At 39.5% G+C, this 17,773-nt stretch overlaps 1 protein-coding gene across 2 annotated transcripts in view; it reads left to right on the top strand.

Moving 5' to 3' along the window:
* Positions 1-17,773, top strand: part of LOC109871922 (probable G-protein coupled receptor 158) — a 139,911-nt gene that overhangs the window by 50,963 nt on the left and 71,175 nt on the right. Inside the window, exon 4 of one of the 2 annotated variants that reach the window (XM_031806537.1) lies at positions 17,386-17,597. In XM_031806537.1, coding sequence (XP_031662397.1) covers positions 17,386-17,597 — 212 coding nt within the window. Of the gene's footprint in view, positions 1-15,672; positions 17,598-17,773 lie in introns of both variants that reach the window. The other variant, XM_020462952.2, reaches the window with a different exon arrangement.

Genomic DNA, 17,773 nt, shown 5'->3' with positions numbered 1-17,773 from the left:
ATATGTTCTCAGCATATGTGGGAACTCCTTCAAGACTGTTGGTACCAAGCATTCCAGGTTAAGCTGGTTGAGAGAACGCCAAGTGTGCAAATCAGTCATCAAGGCAAAGGGTGGCTACTTTGAGGAATCTAAAGGCTAAATCTAAATCTAAAGAATATATTTGTTTAACACTATTTTGGTTACTACATGGTTCCATGTGTTGTTTCATAGTTTTGATGTCTTCACTATTATTCTATAATGTAGAAAATAGTAAAAATAAAGAAAAACCCTTGCATGAATAGGTGTGTCCAAACTTTTGACTGGTACTGTATATAACATATTTTTAAACATATTTTCCTTTATTATTTTCCCGTAATTGGAGCAACAACAGTTAGGCTTCTACTTCCAGCTTATACATTTTACGGACACAGTATATTTTACATTTATTGGCCATATTGGCCATGCCTGTCCTGTGTTTGAGCTGAGCATCAAGGGGCATCTGTTTTCATTGACATTGGTTTGGCATCATGGGTAATGTTTTTATAGTTTTGATAAGTGCGTATAACATGAAAGGAGTGTGTATTTCAAAACCTCTGTACAATTACCTTGGATGAATGCACAGCACAGGCTTGGGTTTGCACCAGGGCATGAGGAGGAAGTTATTAGTGTGTATACAGTCCTTTTCATAATGTATTTTTTGATGCCTCCCCTGATGTTGCCACGGTCTTATTGGAATGCAATGAGAGGCTTGAAGGTAGCATCGAGGAGAGAACGTCATCTTCAAAAGCTCACAACCACATCATTAGAAAATATTCAAATGCTTCTCCTCGGCTTAGATTGGATTGTAGGAGCAATACTCATTTCCACTTCTGAATTGACCTGCCACTGTTATTCCTCACAACCCAATTTAATTTGTTTTTTCCTAGCAACAAACAAAGCAATGTAGATATAAAGCATTAAGGAAAAACAGGTGCTGAGAGGGTCTCATCTTCCGAGTCATGGCAAACTCCATGAAACTAGATGCTCATAAAATGAAATTCCTTGTATATTTATTTGATTAGTCATTGATTATTTTCCTCATGAGAGGGTGTCCTTCCATTAATTGTTTAATCAACTCTGATTAACTCTGTGTGTATATGTGGACGGTCAAATGTCCAGTTTCTCGGACATCGCAAAAGGAGTTCCACAAGGCTCCATTTTAGGGCCTATTTGTTCACATAATTTACATAATGAAATTGGCAAAGCTGTGGAAAACCATATACAGTACTTCATCTACATTTGAAGTCGGAAGTTTACATACACTTAGGTTGGAGTCATTAAAGCTAGTTTTTCAACCACTCCACAAATGTATTGTTAACAAACTATAGGTTTGGCAAGTCGGTTAGGACTTTGTGCATGACACAAGTAGTTTTTCCAACAACTGATTACAGACAGATTATTTAACTTATAATTCACTGTATCACAATTCCAGTAGGTCAGAAGCTTACATACACTAAGTTGACTGTGCCTTTAAACAGCTTGGAAAATTCCAGAAAATTATGTCATGGCTTTAGAATCTTCTGATAGGCTAATTGACATAATTTGAGTCAATTGGAGGTGTCCCTGTGGATGTATTTCAAGGCCTACTTTCAAACTCAGTGCCTCTTTGCTTGACATGGGAAAATCAAAAGAAATCAGCCAAGACCTCAGAAAAAAAATTGTAGACCTCCACGTCTGGTTCATCCTTGGGAGCAATTTCCAAATGCCCAAATGTACCACGTTCATCTGTACAAACAATAGTACAAAGGTATAAACCCCATGGGACCATGCTGCCGTCATACCGCTTAGGAAGGAGATGCGTTCTGTCTCCTAGAGTTGAACGTACTTTGGTGCGAAAAGTGCAAATCAAACCCAGAACAACAGCAAAGGACCTTGTGAAGATGCTGGAGGAAACAGGTACAAAAGTATCTATATCCACAGTAAAACAAGTCCTATATCGAGGGAGGAATATGATGTGGATATATTAAAGCAACATCTCAAGACATCAGTCGTTAGTAGTAGTTAAAGCTTGGTTGCAAATGGGTCTTCCAAATGGACAATGACCCCAAGCATACTGTTACGGTTTTCTTCTATATTCTCCTCTGACGAAGAGGTAGAACAAGGATCGAACCAAAATGCAGCGTGTTGATTGAGATTCATGTTTAATCAAAACAAAGAAACACGAACTTACAAAAACACTACAAAACAAGAAACGAAACAGCCTATCTAGTGCAACCTAACAGAGAGTACACATAGGACACTAAGGACAATCACCCACCACAAACTCAAAGAATATGGCTGCCTAAATATGGTTCCCAATCAGAGACAACGATAAGCACCTGCCTCTGATTGAGAATCACTCCAGACAGCCATAGACTTTGCTAGATAACCCACTAAGCAACAATCCCAATACCACCACCAAAACCCCAAGACAAACACACCACAATACAAAAACCCCATGCCACACCCTGGCCTGACCAAATACATAAAGATAAACACAAAATACTTTGACCAGGGCGTGACACATACTTCCAAAGTTGTGGCAAAATGGCTTAAGGGCAACAAAGTCAAGGTATTGGAGTGGCCATCACAAAATGTATGGGCAGAACTGAAAATGCACACCTTACTGGCTAGCAGAGTAGAACACCTGGTTAGGAGAGATGCTGGCTAGTGGAGTAGAACACCTGGTTAGGAGAGGTGCTGGCTAGCAGAGTAGAACACCTGGTTAGGAGAGGTGCTGGCTAGTGGAGTAGAACACCTGGTTAGGAGAGGTGCTGGGTAGCTGAGTAGAACACCTGGTTAGGAGAGGTGCTGGCTAGTGGAGTAGAACACCTGGTTAGGAGCGGTGCTGGCATGTGGAGTAGAACACCTGGTTAGGAGCGGTGCTGGCTAGCTGAGTAGAACACCTGGTTAGGAGAGGTGCTGGCTCGCTGAGTAGAACACCTGGTTAGGAGAGGTGCTGGCTAGCTGAGTAGAACACCTGGTTAGGAGAGGTACTGGCTAGTGGAGTAGAACACCTGGTTAGGAGAGGTGCTGGCTAGTGGAGTAGAACACCTGGTTAGGAGCGGTGCTGGCTAGTGGAGTAGAACACCTGGTTAGGAGAGGTGCTGGCTAGTGGAGTAGAACACCTGGTTAGGAGAGGTGCTGGCTAGTGGAGTAGAACACCTGGTTAGGAGCGGTGCTGGCTAGTGGAGTAGAACACCTGGTTAGGAGCGGTGCTGGCTAGTGGAGTAGAACACCTGGTTAGGAGCGGTGCTGGCTAGTGGAGTAGAACACCTGGTTAGGTGAGGTCCTGGCTAGTGGAGTAGAACACCTGGTTAGGAGAGGTGCTGGCTAGTGGAGTAGAACACCTGGTTAGGTGAGGTCCTGGCTAGTGGAGTAGAACACCTGGTTAGGAGAGGTGCTGGCTAGCGGAGTAGAACACTTGAAAAAGAAAAGGAGAGCCACACACTCTAGGAGCTCAGATGTCATAACTTAATAACCAACATTTGGACAGACAAACTGTCTTCATCAGGGTATAATGATGTATTTGGTACCATTCGACTGATTCTGCTCCAGCCATTACCACAAGCCCGTCCTCCCCAATTAAGGTGCCACCAAACTCCTGTGACTGCATTGTCTTCTCAGTCAGCCTTGGGGGATTTATGTGTGTTTGTTTGTTTGCAAATACTGTGGCAGCACTTTACTTCACTAAATCCAAACACTGTTTTACCGTGACTGAGTGTTTTGTGGTTTGTTCGCTTATTGTGCTGTGTTCATTATGCTTTCACCTGTCGGGTTTATTCCTAGGGGAGTGGAGAACACGGAGTCCACGTCATTCACCTGTCGGGTTTAATCCTAGTGGAGTGGAGAGCACTGAGTCCACGTCATTCACCTGTCGGGTTTATTCCTAGTGGAGTGGAGAGCACTGAGTCCACGTCATTCACCTGTCGGGTTTATTCCTAGGGGAGTGGAGAACACGGAGTCCACGTCATTCACCTGTCGGGTTTATTCCTAGGGGAGTGGAGAGCACTGAGTCCACGTCATTCACCTGTCGGGTTTATTCCTAGGGGAGTGGAGAGCACTCAGTCCACGTCATTTGGTGTTGTTAAAGACAGGGAACAAATTGTTTAAGCCTGCAGGTATGATGCATTATGATGCAGTTATAATGCATTATGATGCAGGTATAATGTATTATCAAATCAAAGTTAATTTGTCACGTGCACCGATTACAACAGGGGTAGACCTTACAGTGAAATGCTGAATACAACAGGTGTAGTAGACCTAACAGTGAAATGCTGAATACAACAGGTGTAGTAGACCTTACAGTGAAATGCTGAATACAACAGGTGTAGTAGACCTTACAGTGAAATGCTGAATACAACAGGTGTAGTAGACTTTACAGTGAAATGCTGAATAACAAGTGTAGTAGACCTTACAGTGAAATGCTTACCTATACGCTCTAACCAAAAGTGCCAAAAAGGTATTAGGTGAACAATAGGTAAGTAAAGAAATAAAAACAACAGTAAAAAGGCAGTGAAAAATAAGAGCAGCGAGGCTAAATACAGTAGAGAGGCTATATACAGTAGAGAGGCTATATACAGTAGAGAGGCTATATACAGTAGTGAGACTATATACAGTAGAGAGGCTATATACAGTAGAGAGGCTATATACAGTAGAGAGGCTATATACAGTAGTGAGACTATATACAGTAGAGAGGCTATATACAGTAGAGAGGCTATATACAGTAGAGAGGCTATATACAGTAGAGAGGCTATATACAGTAGAGAGGCTATATACAGTAGAGAGGCTAAATACAGTAGAGAGGCTATATACAGTAGAGAGGCTATATACAGTAGAGAGGCTATATACAGTAGAGAGGCTAAATACAGTAGAGAGGCTATATACAGTAGAGAGGCTATATACAGTAGAGAGGCTATATACAGTAGAGAGGCTATATACAATAGAGAGGCTATATACAGTAGAGAGGCTATATACAGTAGAGAGGCTATATACAGTAGAGAGGCTATGTACAGTAGAGAGGCTATGTACAGTAGAGAGGCTATATACAGTAGAGAGGCTATATACAGTAGAGAGGCTATGTACAGTAGAGAGGCTATGTACAGTAGAGAGGCTATGTACAGTAGAGAGGCTATATACAGTAGAGAGGCTATATACAGTAGAGAGGCTATATACAGTAGCTAGGTTATATACAGTACCATCACTCATTCATATATCTTTATGTACATATTCTTTATCCCCTTACACTTGTGTCTATAAGGTAGTAGTTTTGGAATTGTTAGCTAGATTACTTGTTGGTTATTACTGCATTGTCGGAACTAGAAGCACAAGCATTTCGCTACACTCGCACTAACATCTGCTAACCATGTGTATGTGACAAATAAAATTTGATTTGATTTGAGTAGAGAGGCTATATACAGTAGAGAGGCTATATACAGTAGAGAGGCTATATACAGTAGAGAGGCTATATACTGTAGAGAGGCTATATACAGTAGAGAGGCTATATACAGTAGAGGCTATATACAGTAGAGAGGCTATATACAGTAGCGAGGCTATATACAGTAGCGAGGCTATAACAGTAGAGAGGCTATATACAGGAGCGAGGCTATATACAGGAGTGAGGCTATATACAGGAGTGAGGCTATATACAGTAGTGAGGCTATAACAGTAGCGAGGCTATGACAGTAGTGAGGCTATATACATGCACCGGTTAGTCGGGCTGATTGAGGTAGTATGTACATGTAGATATGGTTAAAGTGACTATGCATATATGATAAACAGAGAGTAGCAGTAGCATAAAAGAGGGGTTGGCGGGTGGTGGGTGGAGGGACACAATGCAGATAGCCCGGTTAGCCAATGTGCGGGGGCATTGGTTGGTCAGGCCAATTGAGGTGGTATGTACATGAATGTATAATTGAAGTGACTATGCATATATGATAAACAGAGAGTAGCAGCAACGTAAAAGAGGGGTTGGAGGGGGGGTTGTCACAAAATGCAAATAGTCTGGGTAGCCATTTGATTACCTGTTCAGGAGTCTTATGGCTTGTGAGTAAAAACTGCTGAGAAGCCTTTTTGTCCTAGACTAGGCACTCCAATACCGCTTGCAGTGCGGTAGTGGAGAGAACAGTCTGTGACTTGGGTAGCTGGAGTCTTAGACAATTTTTAGGGCCTTCCTCTGACACCACCTGGTATAAAGGTCCTAGATGGCAGGCAGCTTAGCCTCAGTGATGTACTGGGCTGTATGGATTACCCTCAATAGGGCCTTGCTGTCGGAGGCCGAGCAATTGCCGTACCAGGCAGTGATGCAACCAGTCAGAATGCTCTCGATGTTGCAGCTGTAGAACCTTTTGAGGATCTGAGAACCCATGCCAAATCTTTTTACTTTCCTGAGGCTTTGTCATGCCCTCTTCACGTCTTGGTGTGTTTGGACCATTCTAGTTTATTGTTGATGTGGACACCATGGAATTTGAAGCTCTCAACCTGCTCCATTACAGCCCTGTCGTTGAGAATGGGGGCGTGCTCGGTGCTCCTTTTCCTGTAGTCCACAATCATCCCCTTAGTCTTGGTTACGTTGAGGTATAGGTTGTTATTCTGGCACCTTATTATGTTATTCAGGCCTTCCACTGTTGTGTCATCTGCAAACTTAATAATGATGGTGTTGGAGTCGTGCCTGGCCATGCAGTCGTGAGTGAACAGGGACTACAGGAGGGGACTGAGCACGCACCCCTGAGGGGCTCCAGTGTTGAGGATCAGCATGGCAGAAGTGTTGCTGCCTACCCTCACCACCTGGGGGCGGCCCATCAGGAAGTCCAGGATCCAGTTGCAGAGGGAGGTGTTTAGTCCCAGGATCCTTAGCTTAATGATGAGCTTTGAGGGTACTATGGTGTTGAACGCTGAGCTGTAGTCAATGAGTAGCATTCTCACTGTAGTAACCTGGTATATTTATGTTTAGCAATAGATGGCTCAAGACGGAGGTTTTCTTTCCGCTATCCGTAGCTATGTCCTATGTCTGCCTATATAACTATGATTAAAAAAGCTTCTGGTAGTTTTAAGCCAGGTTCATCAAAGAATGTAATTCTAAGTTACAATAAAATACTAAACTGTACTTAAGTCTCATGAGTTGTAACTCTAAGCCTTTAAGGATACTACACTCACGTAGGTATTTATTTTGTCCTGGTGGGAAAGGGCAGTGTGGAGTGCAATAGAGATTGCATCATCTGTGGATGTGCTTGGGCGGTATGCAAATTGAAGTGGGTCTAGGGTTTCTGGCATAATTGTGTTGATGGTGTTGATGTGAGCCATTGCCAGCCTGTCAAAGCACTTTATGGCTACGGACATGAGTGCTACGGATCTGTAGTCATTTAGGCAGGTTGCCTTTGTTTTCCTGGGCACAGGGACTATGATGGTCTGCTTGAAACATGTTGGTATTATAGACTCAATCAGGGACATGTTGAAAATGTCAGTGAAGACACCTGCCAGTTGGTCAGCACATGCCCGGAGCACACGTCCTGGTAATCCGTCTGTTCCCGCAGCCTTGTGAATGTTGACCTGTTTAAAGGTCTTACTCACGTTGGCTATGGGGAGCGTGATCACACAGTCGTCCGGAACAGCTGATGCTCTCATGCATGCCTCAGAGTTGCTTTGAAGTGAGCATAGAAGTGATTTAGCTCGTCTGGTAGGCTCGTGTCACTGAGCAGATCGCAGCTGTGCTTTCCTTTGTAGTCTGTAATAGTTTGCAAGCCCTGCCACATCTGACGAGCGTCAGAGCCAGTGTAGTACGATTCAATCTTAGCCCTGTATTGACGCTTTGCCTGTTTGATGGTTCGTCGGAGGGCATAGCAGGATTTCTCATAAGCTTCCGGATTAGAGTCCCGCTCCTGGAAAGCGGCAGCTCTACCCTTTAGCTCAGTGTGAATGTTGCCTGTAATCCATGGCTTCTGGTTGGGGTATGTATGTACAGTCACTGTGGGGACGACGTCCTCAATGCACTTATTGATAAAGCCAGTGACTGATGTGATGTACTCCTCAATGCCATCGGAAGAATCCCGGAACATGTTCCAGTTTCTGATAGCAAAACAGTTCTGTAGTTTAGCATCTGCTTCATCTGACCACTTTTTTTGACCGAGTCACTGGTGATTCCTGCTTTAATTTTTGCTTCTAAGCAGGACTCAGGGGGATAGAATTGTGGTCGGATTTACCCAATGGAGGGCGAGGGAGAGCTTTATACTCGTCTCTGTGTGTGGAATACAGGTGAATACAGGTGATTTAGAATTTATTTCGTTCTGGTTGCACATTTAACATGTTGATAGAAATTAGGTAGACCTGATTTAAGTTTCCCTGCATTAAAGTCTCCGGCCACTAGGAGCGCCGCCTCTTGGGCCGCCTCTGGGTGAGCGGTTTCCTGTTTGCCTATTTCTTTATACAGCTGACTGAGTGAGGTCTTAGTGCCAGTATCTGCCTGTGGTGGTAAACAAACAGCCACGAAAAGTATAGCTGAAAACTCTCTAGGCAAATAGTGTGGTCTGTATATTATCACAAGACACTCTACTAGAGACTTCCTTAGATCTAGAGACTTCCTTAGATCTAGAGACTTCCTTAGATTTCGTGCTCCAGCTGTTGTTTACAAATAAGCACAGACCCCCCCCCCTCCCATCATCTTATCGAAGTGTGCTGCTATATCTTGCCGATGCAGCGTATATCCCACTATCTGAATATCCATATCATTCAGCCACGATTCCGTGAAACATAAGATGTTACAGTTTCTGATGTCCTGTTGGTGGGATATTCGTGATCGTACCTTGTCTAATTTATTGTCCAATGATTGCACGTTGGCGAGTAATATTGACGGTAAGGGCAGCTTTCCCACTCGCCTTCTGCGGATCCTTACGAGGCACCCCGCTCTGTGTCCTCAGTACCTGCGTCTCTTCCTCTTGCAAATAACTGGGATGTTGGCGTTATCGGGTGTTCGGAGAATGTCCTGTGCGTCCTGCTTGTTGAAGAAAAAACTTAGTCTAGTCCGACTTTTTTTGCCGTAAGATACGGTTGCAGAAACATTATGTACAAAATAAGTTACAAATAACACTAAAACAAAACACACAAAATAGCACAATTGGTTGGGTGCCCGTAAAACTGCTGCCATTTCTTCCTCCGCCATTTATTATGATGCAGGTATAATACATTATGATGCAGGTATAATACATTATGATGCAGAGTTAATGCATTATGATGCAGAGTTAATGCAGGTATAATACATTATGATGCAGAGTTAATGCATTATGATGCAGGTATAATGCAGGTATAATACATTATGATGCAGGTATAATACATTATGATGCAGAGTTAATGCATTATGATGCAGGTATAATGCATTATGATGCAGAGTTAATGCATTATGATGCAGAGTTAATGCATTATGATGCAGGTGTAATACATTATGATGCAGGTATAATACATTATGATGCAGGTATAATGCATTATGATGCAGAGTTAATGCATTCTGATTCAGGTGTAATGCATTATGATGCAGGTATAATGCATTATGATGCAGGTATAAAGCCTTATGATGGAGGTATAATATATTATGATGCAGGTATAATACATTATGATGCAGGTATAATACATTATGATGCAGAGTTAATGCATTATGATGCAGGTATAATATATTATGATGCAGGTATAATACATTATGATGCAGAGTTAATACATTATGATGCAGAGTTAATACATTATGATGCAGAGTTAATGCATTATGATGCAGGTATAATACATTATGATGCAGGTATAATGCATTATGATGCAGAGTTAATGCATTCTGATGCAGGTATAATACATTATGATGCAGGTATAATACATTATGATGCAGAGTTAATGCATTATGATGCAGAGTTAATGCATTATGATGCAGGTGTAATGCATTATGATGCAGGTATAATGCATTATGATGCAGGTATAAAGCCTTATGATGCAGGTATAATACATTATGATGCAGGTATAAAACATTATGATGCAGAGTTAATGCATTATGATGCAGGTATAATATATTATGATGCAGGTATAATACATTATGATGCAGGTATAATACATTATGATGCAGAGTTAATGCATTATAATGCAGGTATAATACATTATGATGCAGAGTTAATGCATTATGATGCAGGTATAATGCATTATGATGCAGGTATAATGCATTAGGATGCAGGTATAATACATTATGATGCAGGTATAATGCATTACGATGCAGAGTTAATGCATTATGATGCAGGTATAATACATTATGATGCAGGTATAATGCATTATGATGCAGGTATAATACATTATGATGCAGGTATAATACATTATGATGCAGAGTTAATGCATTATGATGCAGGTATAATACATTATGATGCAGGTATAATGCATTATGATGCAGGTATAATACATTATGATGCAGGTATAATACATTATGATGCAGAGTTAATGCATTATGATGCAGGTATAATACATTATGATGCAGGTATAATGCATTATGATGCAGGTATAATGCATTATGATGCAGGTATAATACATTATGATGCAGGTATAATACATTATGATGCAGGTATAATACATTACAATGCAGGTATAATACATTATGATGCAGAGTTAATGCATTATGATGCAGGTGTAATGCATTATGATGCAGGTGTAATGCACTACGATGCAGGTATATTACATTATGATGCAGAGTTAATGCATTATGATGCAGGTATAATACATTATGATGCAGGTATAATACATTATGATGCAGGAATAATACATTATGATGCAGAGTTAATGCATTATGATGCAGAGTTAATGCATTATGATGCAGGTGTAATGCATTATGATGCAGAGTTAATGCATTATGATGCAGGTATAATACATTATGATGCAGGTATAATGCATTATGATGCAGGTATAATACATTATGATGCAGGTATAATACATTATGATGCAGAGTTAATGCATTATGATGCAGGTATAATACATTATGATGCAGGTATAATGCATTATGATGCAGGTATAATACATTATGATGCAGGTATAATACATTATGATGCAGAGTTAATGCATTATGATGCAGGTGAAATGCATTATGATGCAGGTATAATACATTATGATGCAGGTATAATACATTATGATGCATGTATAATACATTATGATGCAGGTATAATACATTATGATGCAGAGTTAATGCATTATGATGCAGGTGTAATGCATTATGATGCAGGTATAATACATTATGATGCATGTATAATACATTATGATGCAGGTATAATACATTATGATGCAGAGTTAATGCATTATGATGCAGGTATAATGCATTATGATGCAGAGTTAATGCATTATGATGCAGAGTTAATGCATTATGATGCAGGTGTAATACATTATGATGCAGGTATAATACATTATGATGCAGGTATAATGCATTATGATGCAGAGTTAATGCATTCTGATTCAGGTGTAATGCATTATGATGCAGGTATAATGCATTATGATGCAGGTATAAAGCCTTATGATGGAGGTATAATATATTATGATGCAGGTATAATACATTATGATGCAGGTATAATACATTATGATGCAGAGTTAATGCATTATGATGCAGGTATAATATATTATGATGCAGGTATAATACATTATGATGCAGAGTTAATACATTATGATGCAGAGTTAATACATTATGATGCAGAGTTAATGCATTATGATGCAGGTATAATACATTATGATGCAGGTATAATGCATTATGATGCAGAGTTAATGCATTCTGATGCAGGTATAATACATTATGATGCAGGTATAATACATTATGATGCAGGTATAATACATTATGATGCAGAGTTAATGCATTATGATGCAGAGTTAATGCATTATGATGCAGGTGTAATGCATTATGATGCAGGTATAATGCATTATGATGCAGGTATAAAGCCTTATGATGCAGGTATAATACATTATGATGCAGGTATAAAACATTATGATGCAGAGTTAATGCATTATGATGCAGGTATAATATATTATGATGCAGGTATAATACATTATGATGCAGGTATAATACATTATGATGCAGAGTTAATGCATTATAATGCAGGTATAATACATTATGATGCAGAGTTAATGCATTATGATGCAGGTATAATGCATTATGATGCAGGTATAATGCATTAGGATGCAGGTATAATACATTATGATGCAGGTATAATGCATTACGATGCAGAGTTAATGCATTATGATGCAGGTATAATACATTATGATGCAGGTATAATGCATTATGATGCAGGTATAATACATTATGATGCAGGTATAATACATTATGATGCAGAGTTAATGCATTATGATGCAGGTATAATACATTATGATGCAGGTATAATACATTATGATGCAGGTATAATACATTATGATGCAGGTATAATACATTATGATGCAGAGTTAATGCATTATGATGCAGGTATAATACATTATGATGCAGGTATAATGCATTATGATACAGGTATAATGCATTATGATGCAGGTATAATACATTATGATGCAGGTATAATACATTATGATGCAGGTATAATACATTACAATGCAGGTATAATACATTATGATGCAGAGTTAATGCATTATGATGCAGGTGTAATGCATTATGATGCAGGTGTAATGCACTACGATGCAGGTATATTACATTATGATGCAGAGTTAATGCATTATGATGCAGGTATAATACATTATGATGCAGGTATAATACATTATGATGCAGGAATAATACATTATGATGCAGAGTTAATGCATTATGATGCAGAGTTAATGCATTATGATGCAGGTGTAATGCATTATGATGCAGGTGTAATGCATTATGATGCAGGTATAATACATTATGATGCAGGTATAATGCATTATGATGCAGGTATAATACATTATGATGCAGGTATAATACATTATGATGCAGAGTTAATGCATTATGATGCAGGTATAATACATTATGATGCAGGTATAATGCATTATGATGCAGGTATAATACATTATGATGCAGGTATAATACATTATGATGCAGGTATAATACATTATGATGCAGAGTTAATGCATTATGATGCAGGTGTAATGCATTATGATGCAGGTATAATACACTACGATGCAGGTATATTACATTATGATGCAGAGTTAATGCATTATGATGCAGGTATAATACATTATGATGCAGGTATAATACATTATGATGCAGGAATAATACATTATGATGCAGAGTTAATGCATTATGATGCAGAGTTAATGCATTATGATGCAGGTGTAATGCATTATGATGCAGAGTTAATGCATTATGATGCAGGTAAAATACATTATGATGCTGGTATAATGCATTATGATGCAGAGTTAATGCATTATGATGCAGGTATAATACATTATGATGCAGGTATAATACATTATGATGCAGAGTTAATGCATTATGATGCAGGTATAATACATTATGATGCAGGTATAATGCATTATGATGCAGGTATAATACATTATGATGCAGGTATAATACATTATGATGCAGAGTTAATGCATTATGATGCAGGTGAAATGCATTATGATGCAGGTATAATACATTATGATGCAGGTATAATACAGGTATAATACATTATGATGCAGGTATAATACATTACGATGCAGGTATAATACATTATGATGCAGGTTAAATGCATTATGATGCAGGTATAATACATTATGATGCAGGTATAATACATTATGATGCAGGTATAATACATTATGATGCAGGTATAATACATTATGATGCATGTATAATACATTATGATGCAGGTATAATACATTATGATGCAGGTATAATACATTATGATGCAGGTATAATGCATTATGATGCAGGTATAATGCATTATGATGCAGGTTAAATGCATTATGATGCAGGTATAATGCATTATGATGCAGGTATAATACATTATGATGCAGAGTTAATGCATTATGATGCAGGTATAATACATGATGATGCAGGTATAATACCTTATGATGCAGAGTTAATGCATTATGATGCAGGTATAATGCATTATGATGCAGGTATAATACATTATGATGCAGGTATAATACATTATGATGCAGGTATAATACATTATGATGCAGGTATAATACATTATGATGCAGGTATAATACATTATGATGCAGGTATAATACATTATTATGCAGGTATAATACATTATGATGCAGATGTAATACATTACAATGCAGGTATAATGCATTATGATACAGGTTAAATGCATTATGATGCAGGTATAATGCATTATGATGCAGGTATAATACATTATGATGCAGAGTTAATGCATTATGATGCAGGTATAATACATTATGATGCAGGTATAATACAGGTATAATACATTATGATGCAGGTATAATACATTATGATGCAGGTATAATACAGGTATAATACATTAAGATGCAGGTATAATACATTATGATGCAGGTATAATACATTATGATGCAGGTATAATACATTATGATGCAGGTATAATACATTATGATGCAGAGTTAATGCATTATGATGCAGGTATAATACATTACAATGCAGGTATAATACATTATGATGCAGAGTTAAATGCATTATGATGCAGGTATAATACATTATGATGCAGGTATAATACAGGTATAGTACATTATGATGCAGGTATAATACAGGTATAATACATTACGATGCAGGTATAATACATTATGATGCAGGTATAATACATTATGATGCAGGTATAATACATTATGATGCAGGTATAATACATTATGATGCAGGTATAATACATTATGATGCAGAGTTAATGCATTATGATGCAGGTATAATACATTACAATGCAGGTATAATACATTATGATGCAGAGTTAAATGCATTATGATGCAGGTATAATACATTATGATGCAGGTATAATACAGGTATAGTACATTATGATGCAGGTATAATACAGGTATAATACATTACGATGCAGGTATAATACATTATGATGCAGGTATAATACATTATGATGCAGGTATAATACATTATGATGCAGGTATAATACATTATGATGCAGGTATAATACATTATGATGCAGGTATAATACATTATGATGCAGGTATAATACAGGTATAATACATTAAGATGCAGGTATAATACATTATGATGCAGGTATAATACATTATGATGCAGGTATAATACATTATGATGCAGGTATAATACATTATGATGCAGAGTTAATGCATTATGATGCAGGTATAATACATTATGATGCAGGTATAATACATTATGATGCAGGTATAATACATTATGATGCAGGTATAATACATTATGATGCAGGTATAATACATTATGATGCAGGTATAATACATTATGATGCAGGTATAATACATTATGATGCAGATGTAATGTATTATGATTAAGTTATAATGCATTGTAAGACTTGTCCTGTGCGAGCCCCTTATATGTCTTGATATCATCTCATATTGGTCATTACTAAATTACTAACCTTTCTGCACTATTTAAGCCTCAGTTTTTGATTTTTTCCCCTTTTTTGACAGTGTGCGGGTCTCCAGTATTCTCATTTTGATACCTACACACCTGGAACCCACACCTTGTTTAAGCCTTTATAAGACATTATAAAAGCTTAAATCTTACATGATTATAACAAGATATAAATAATAGTACCTTAAGGACAGGCTTTATTAAGTAAAGTGTTTTGTTAACAGGTTTTGCTTCAAAGTGCCCTTCTCAACATGACCCTGGTGGTTCTTCAAACATGACACATGACACATAACCCACTGAGAAGACACGTCACCCACTGTCTGCTAGAGCTCTACCGTTTCATGAGGTTCTGCCAGAGCTCGACCACTTCTCGAGGCTATCTGCTAGAGCTCGACCACTTCCCGAGGCTGTCTGCTAGAGCTCGACCACTTCCCGAGGCTGTCTGCTAGAGCTCTACCGTTTCATGAGGTTCTGTCAGAGCTCGACCACTTCCTGAGGATGTCTGCTAGAGCTCGACCACTTCCTGAGGCTGTCTGCTAGAGCTTGACCACTTCCTGGGGCTGTCTGCTAGAGCTCTACCACTTCATGAGTTTTTCTGCTAGAGCTCGACCACTTCCTGAGGCTGTCTGCTAGAGCTCGACCACTTCATGAGTTTTTCTGCTAGAGCTCGACGACTTTATGAGGCTGTCTGCTAGAGCTCTACCACTTCATGAGGCTGTCTGCTAGAGCTCTACCACTTCATGAGGCTGTCTGCTAGAGCTCTACCACTTTCTGAGGCTGTCTGCTAGAGCTCGACCACTTCATGAGTTTTTCTGCTAAGAGCTCTACCACTTCATGAGTTCTTCTGCTAGAGCTCGACGACTTCATGAGGCTGTCTGCTAGAGCTCTACCACTTCATGAGGCTGTCTGCTAGAGCTCTACCACTTCATGAGGCTGTCTGATAGAGCTCGACAACTTCATGAGGCTGTCTGCTAGAGCTCGACGACTTCATGAGGCTGTCTGCTAGAGCTCTACCACTTCATGAGGCTGTCTGCTAGAGCTCGACAACTTCATGAGGCTGTCTGCTAGAGCTCTACCACTTCATGAGGCTGTCTGCTAGAGCTCTACCACTTCATGAGGCTGTCTGCTAGAGCTCTACCACTTCATGAGGCTGTCTGCTAGAGCTCTACCACTTCATGAGGCTGTTTGCTAGAGCTCTACCACTTCATGAGGCTGTCTGCTAGAGCTCTACCGTTTCATGAGGCTCTGCTTTAGGGCTCTGTTCAACAGTAGTGCACTATGAAGTACTTTGAAGTACATACTATGAAGTATGTACATTTGAGACGTATAGAGTATGTGCATATTGGGACCGGTGGAGTAATTACAGGCTTGTTAGACACTTTTTACTGAGGGGATGAATAACATCTGTGTGACTGTGATACTAAGTATTACATACCTCACAATAACTCAACACATCTAGTTACAGCCCTGTAGTGGACCACAATAACTCAACACATCTAGTAGCTACAGAGCTTGTGAACCTACTCTGTACTGGAGCTTTTGCTACCCGCACATTGGAGTTATTTGAAGTTTTATGACAATGTGTTGTGAAACGGTTGCACCCTGACACCCTGCTAATTGCCAATCCATCTGCCGCCACATGGCCAATTTCCAAAATGCTGTTCTAAATGTCTTGGCTGGAATGTTTCACTGTAGATCAAATGTAAGGCTAGTAGTTACCAGCTGTTTACATTGACAGTTTGCTTATTTCGGTCCTTATTAGCATTTACTTCAGCAACAGTTCCTCTTACTGAACTCAGTACAAATTAACCACAGAAACAACGACATTAAGACAAATAGTATTTTTTTGGTGCATTGTAATTGCCTCCCCATTGATGTCACAACACGTCATCCTCTATCTTTTCTGTGTTCCAACCGTCTGTCCTTTCCCGGGAAAGAGAGCGGTGGTCACGCTCACGGTGAGGACCCCTCGGAGGGGTCCAGTAGGTGTCTGCCATGCCGTGAGGGCTGCCCCTACTGCCGGGATGACACGCCCTGCCTGGCTCAGGAGGACGGAGCCCTTCGGCTTTCCGTAGCCTCCTTCCAGGGCCTCTGTATGCTGCTGGACTTAGTGGCCATGGTGCTGGTCTACCACTTCCGCAGGAACAAGGTAAGGACTCATTGGGGGGAGTCAGGGGTTAGGGGTCAAGCAAGTCATTATACAGGAACTACATCAACATTTTGGAGTGTAATGTTTCTTTAAAGCTAAACATACCTGTAAATTGTGTTCCGATGATGAGATATGAGCTAACTGTCTGTACTTGTGGTGTGAAACTGACTAGTCGT

Source organism: Oncorhynchus kisutch, linkage group LG27, assembly GCF_002021735.2.
Source record: "Oncorhynchus kisutch isolate 150728-3 linkage group LG27, Okis_V2, whole genome shotgun sequence".
Taxonomy (NCBI): Eukaryota; Metazoa; Chordata; class Actinopteri; order Salmoniformes; family Salmonidae; genus Oncorhynchus; species Oncorhynchus kisutch.
Note: the sequence above shows the minus strand (reverse complement) of the source record. Positions and strands in the feature narration are given on the sequence as shown.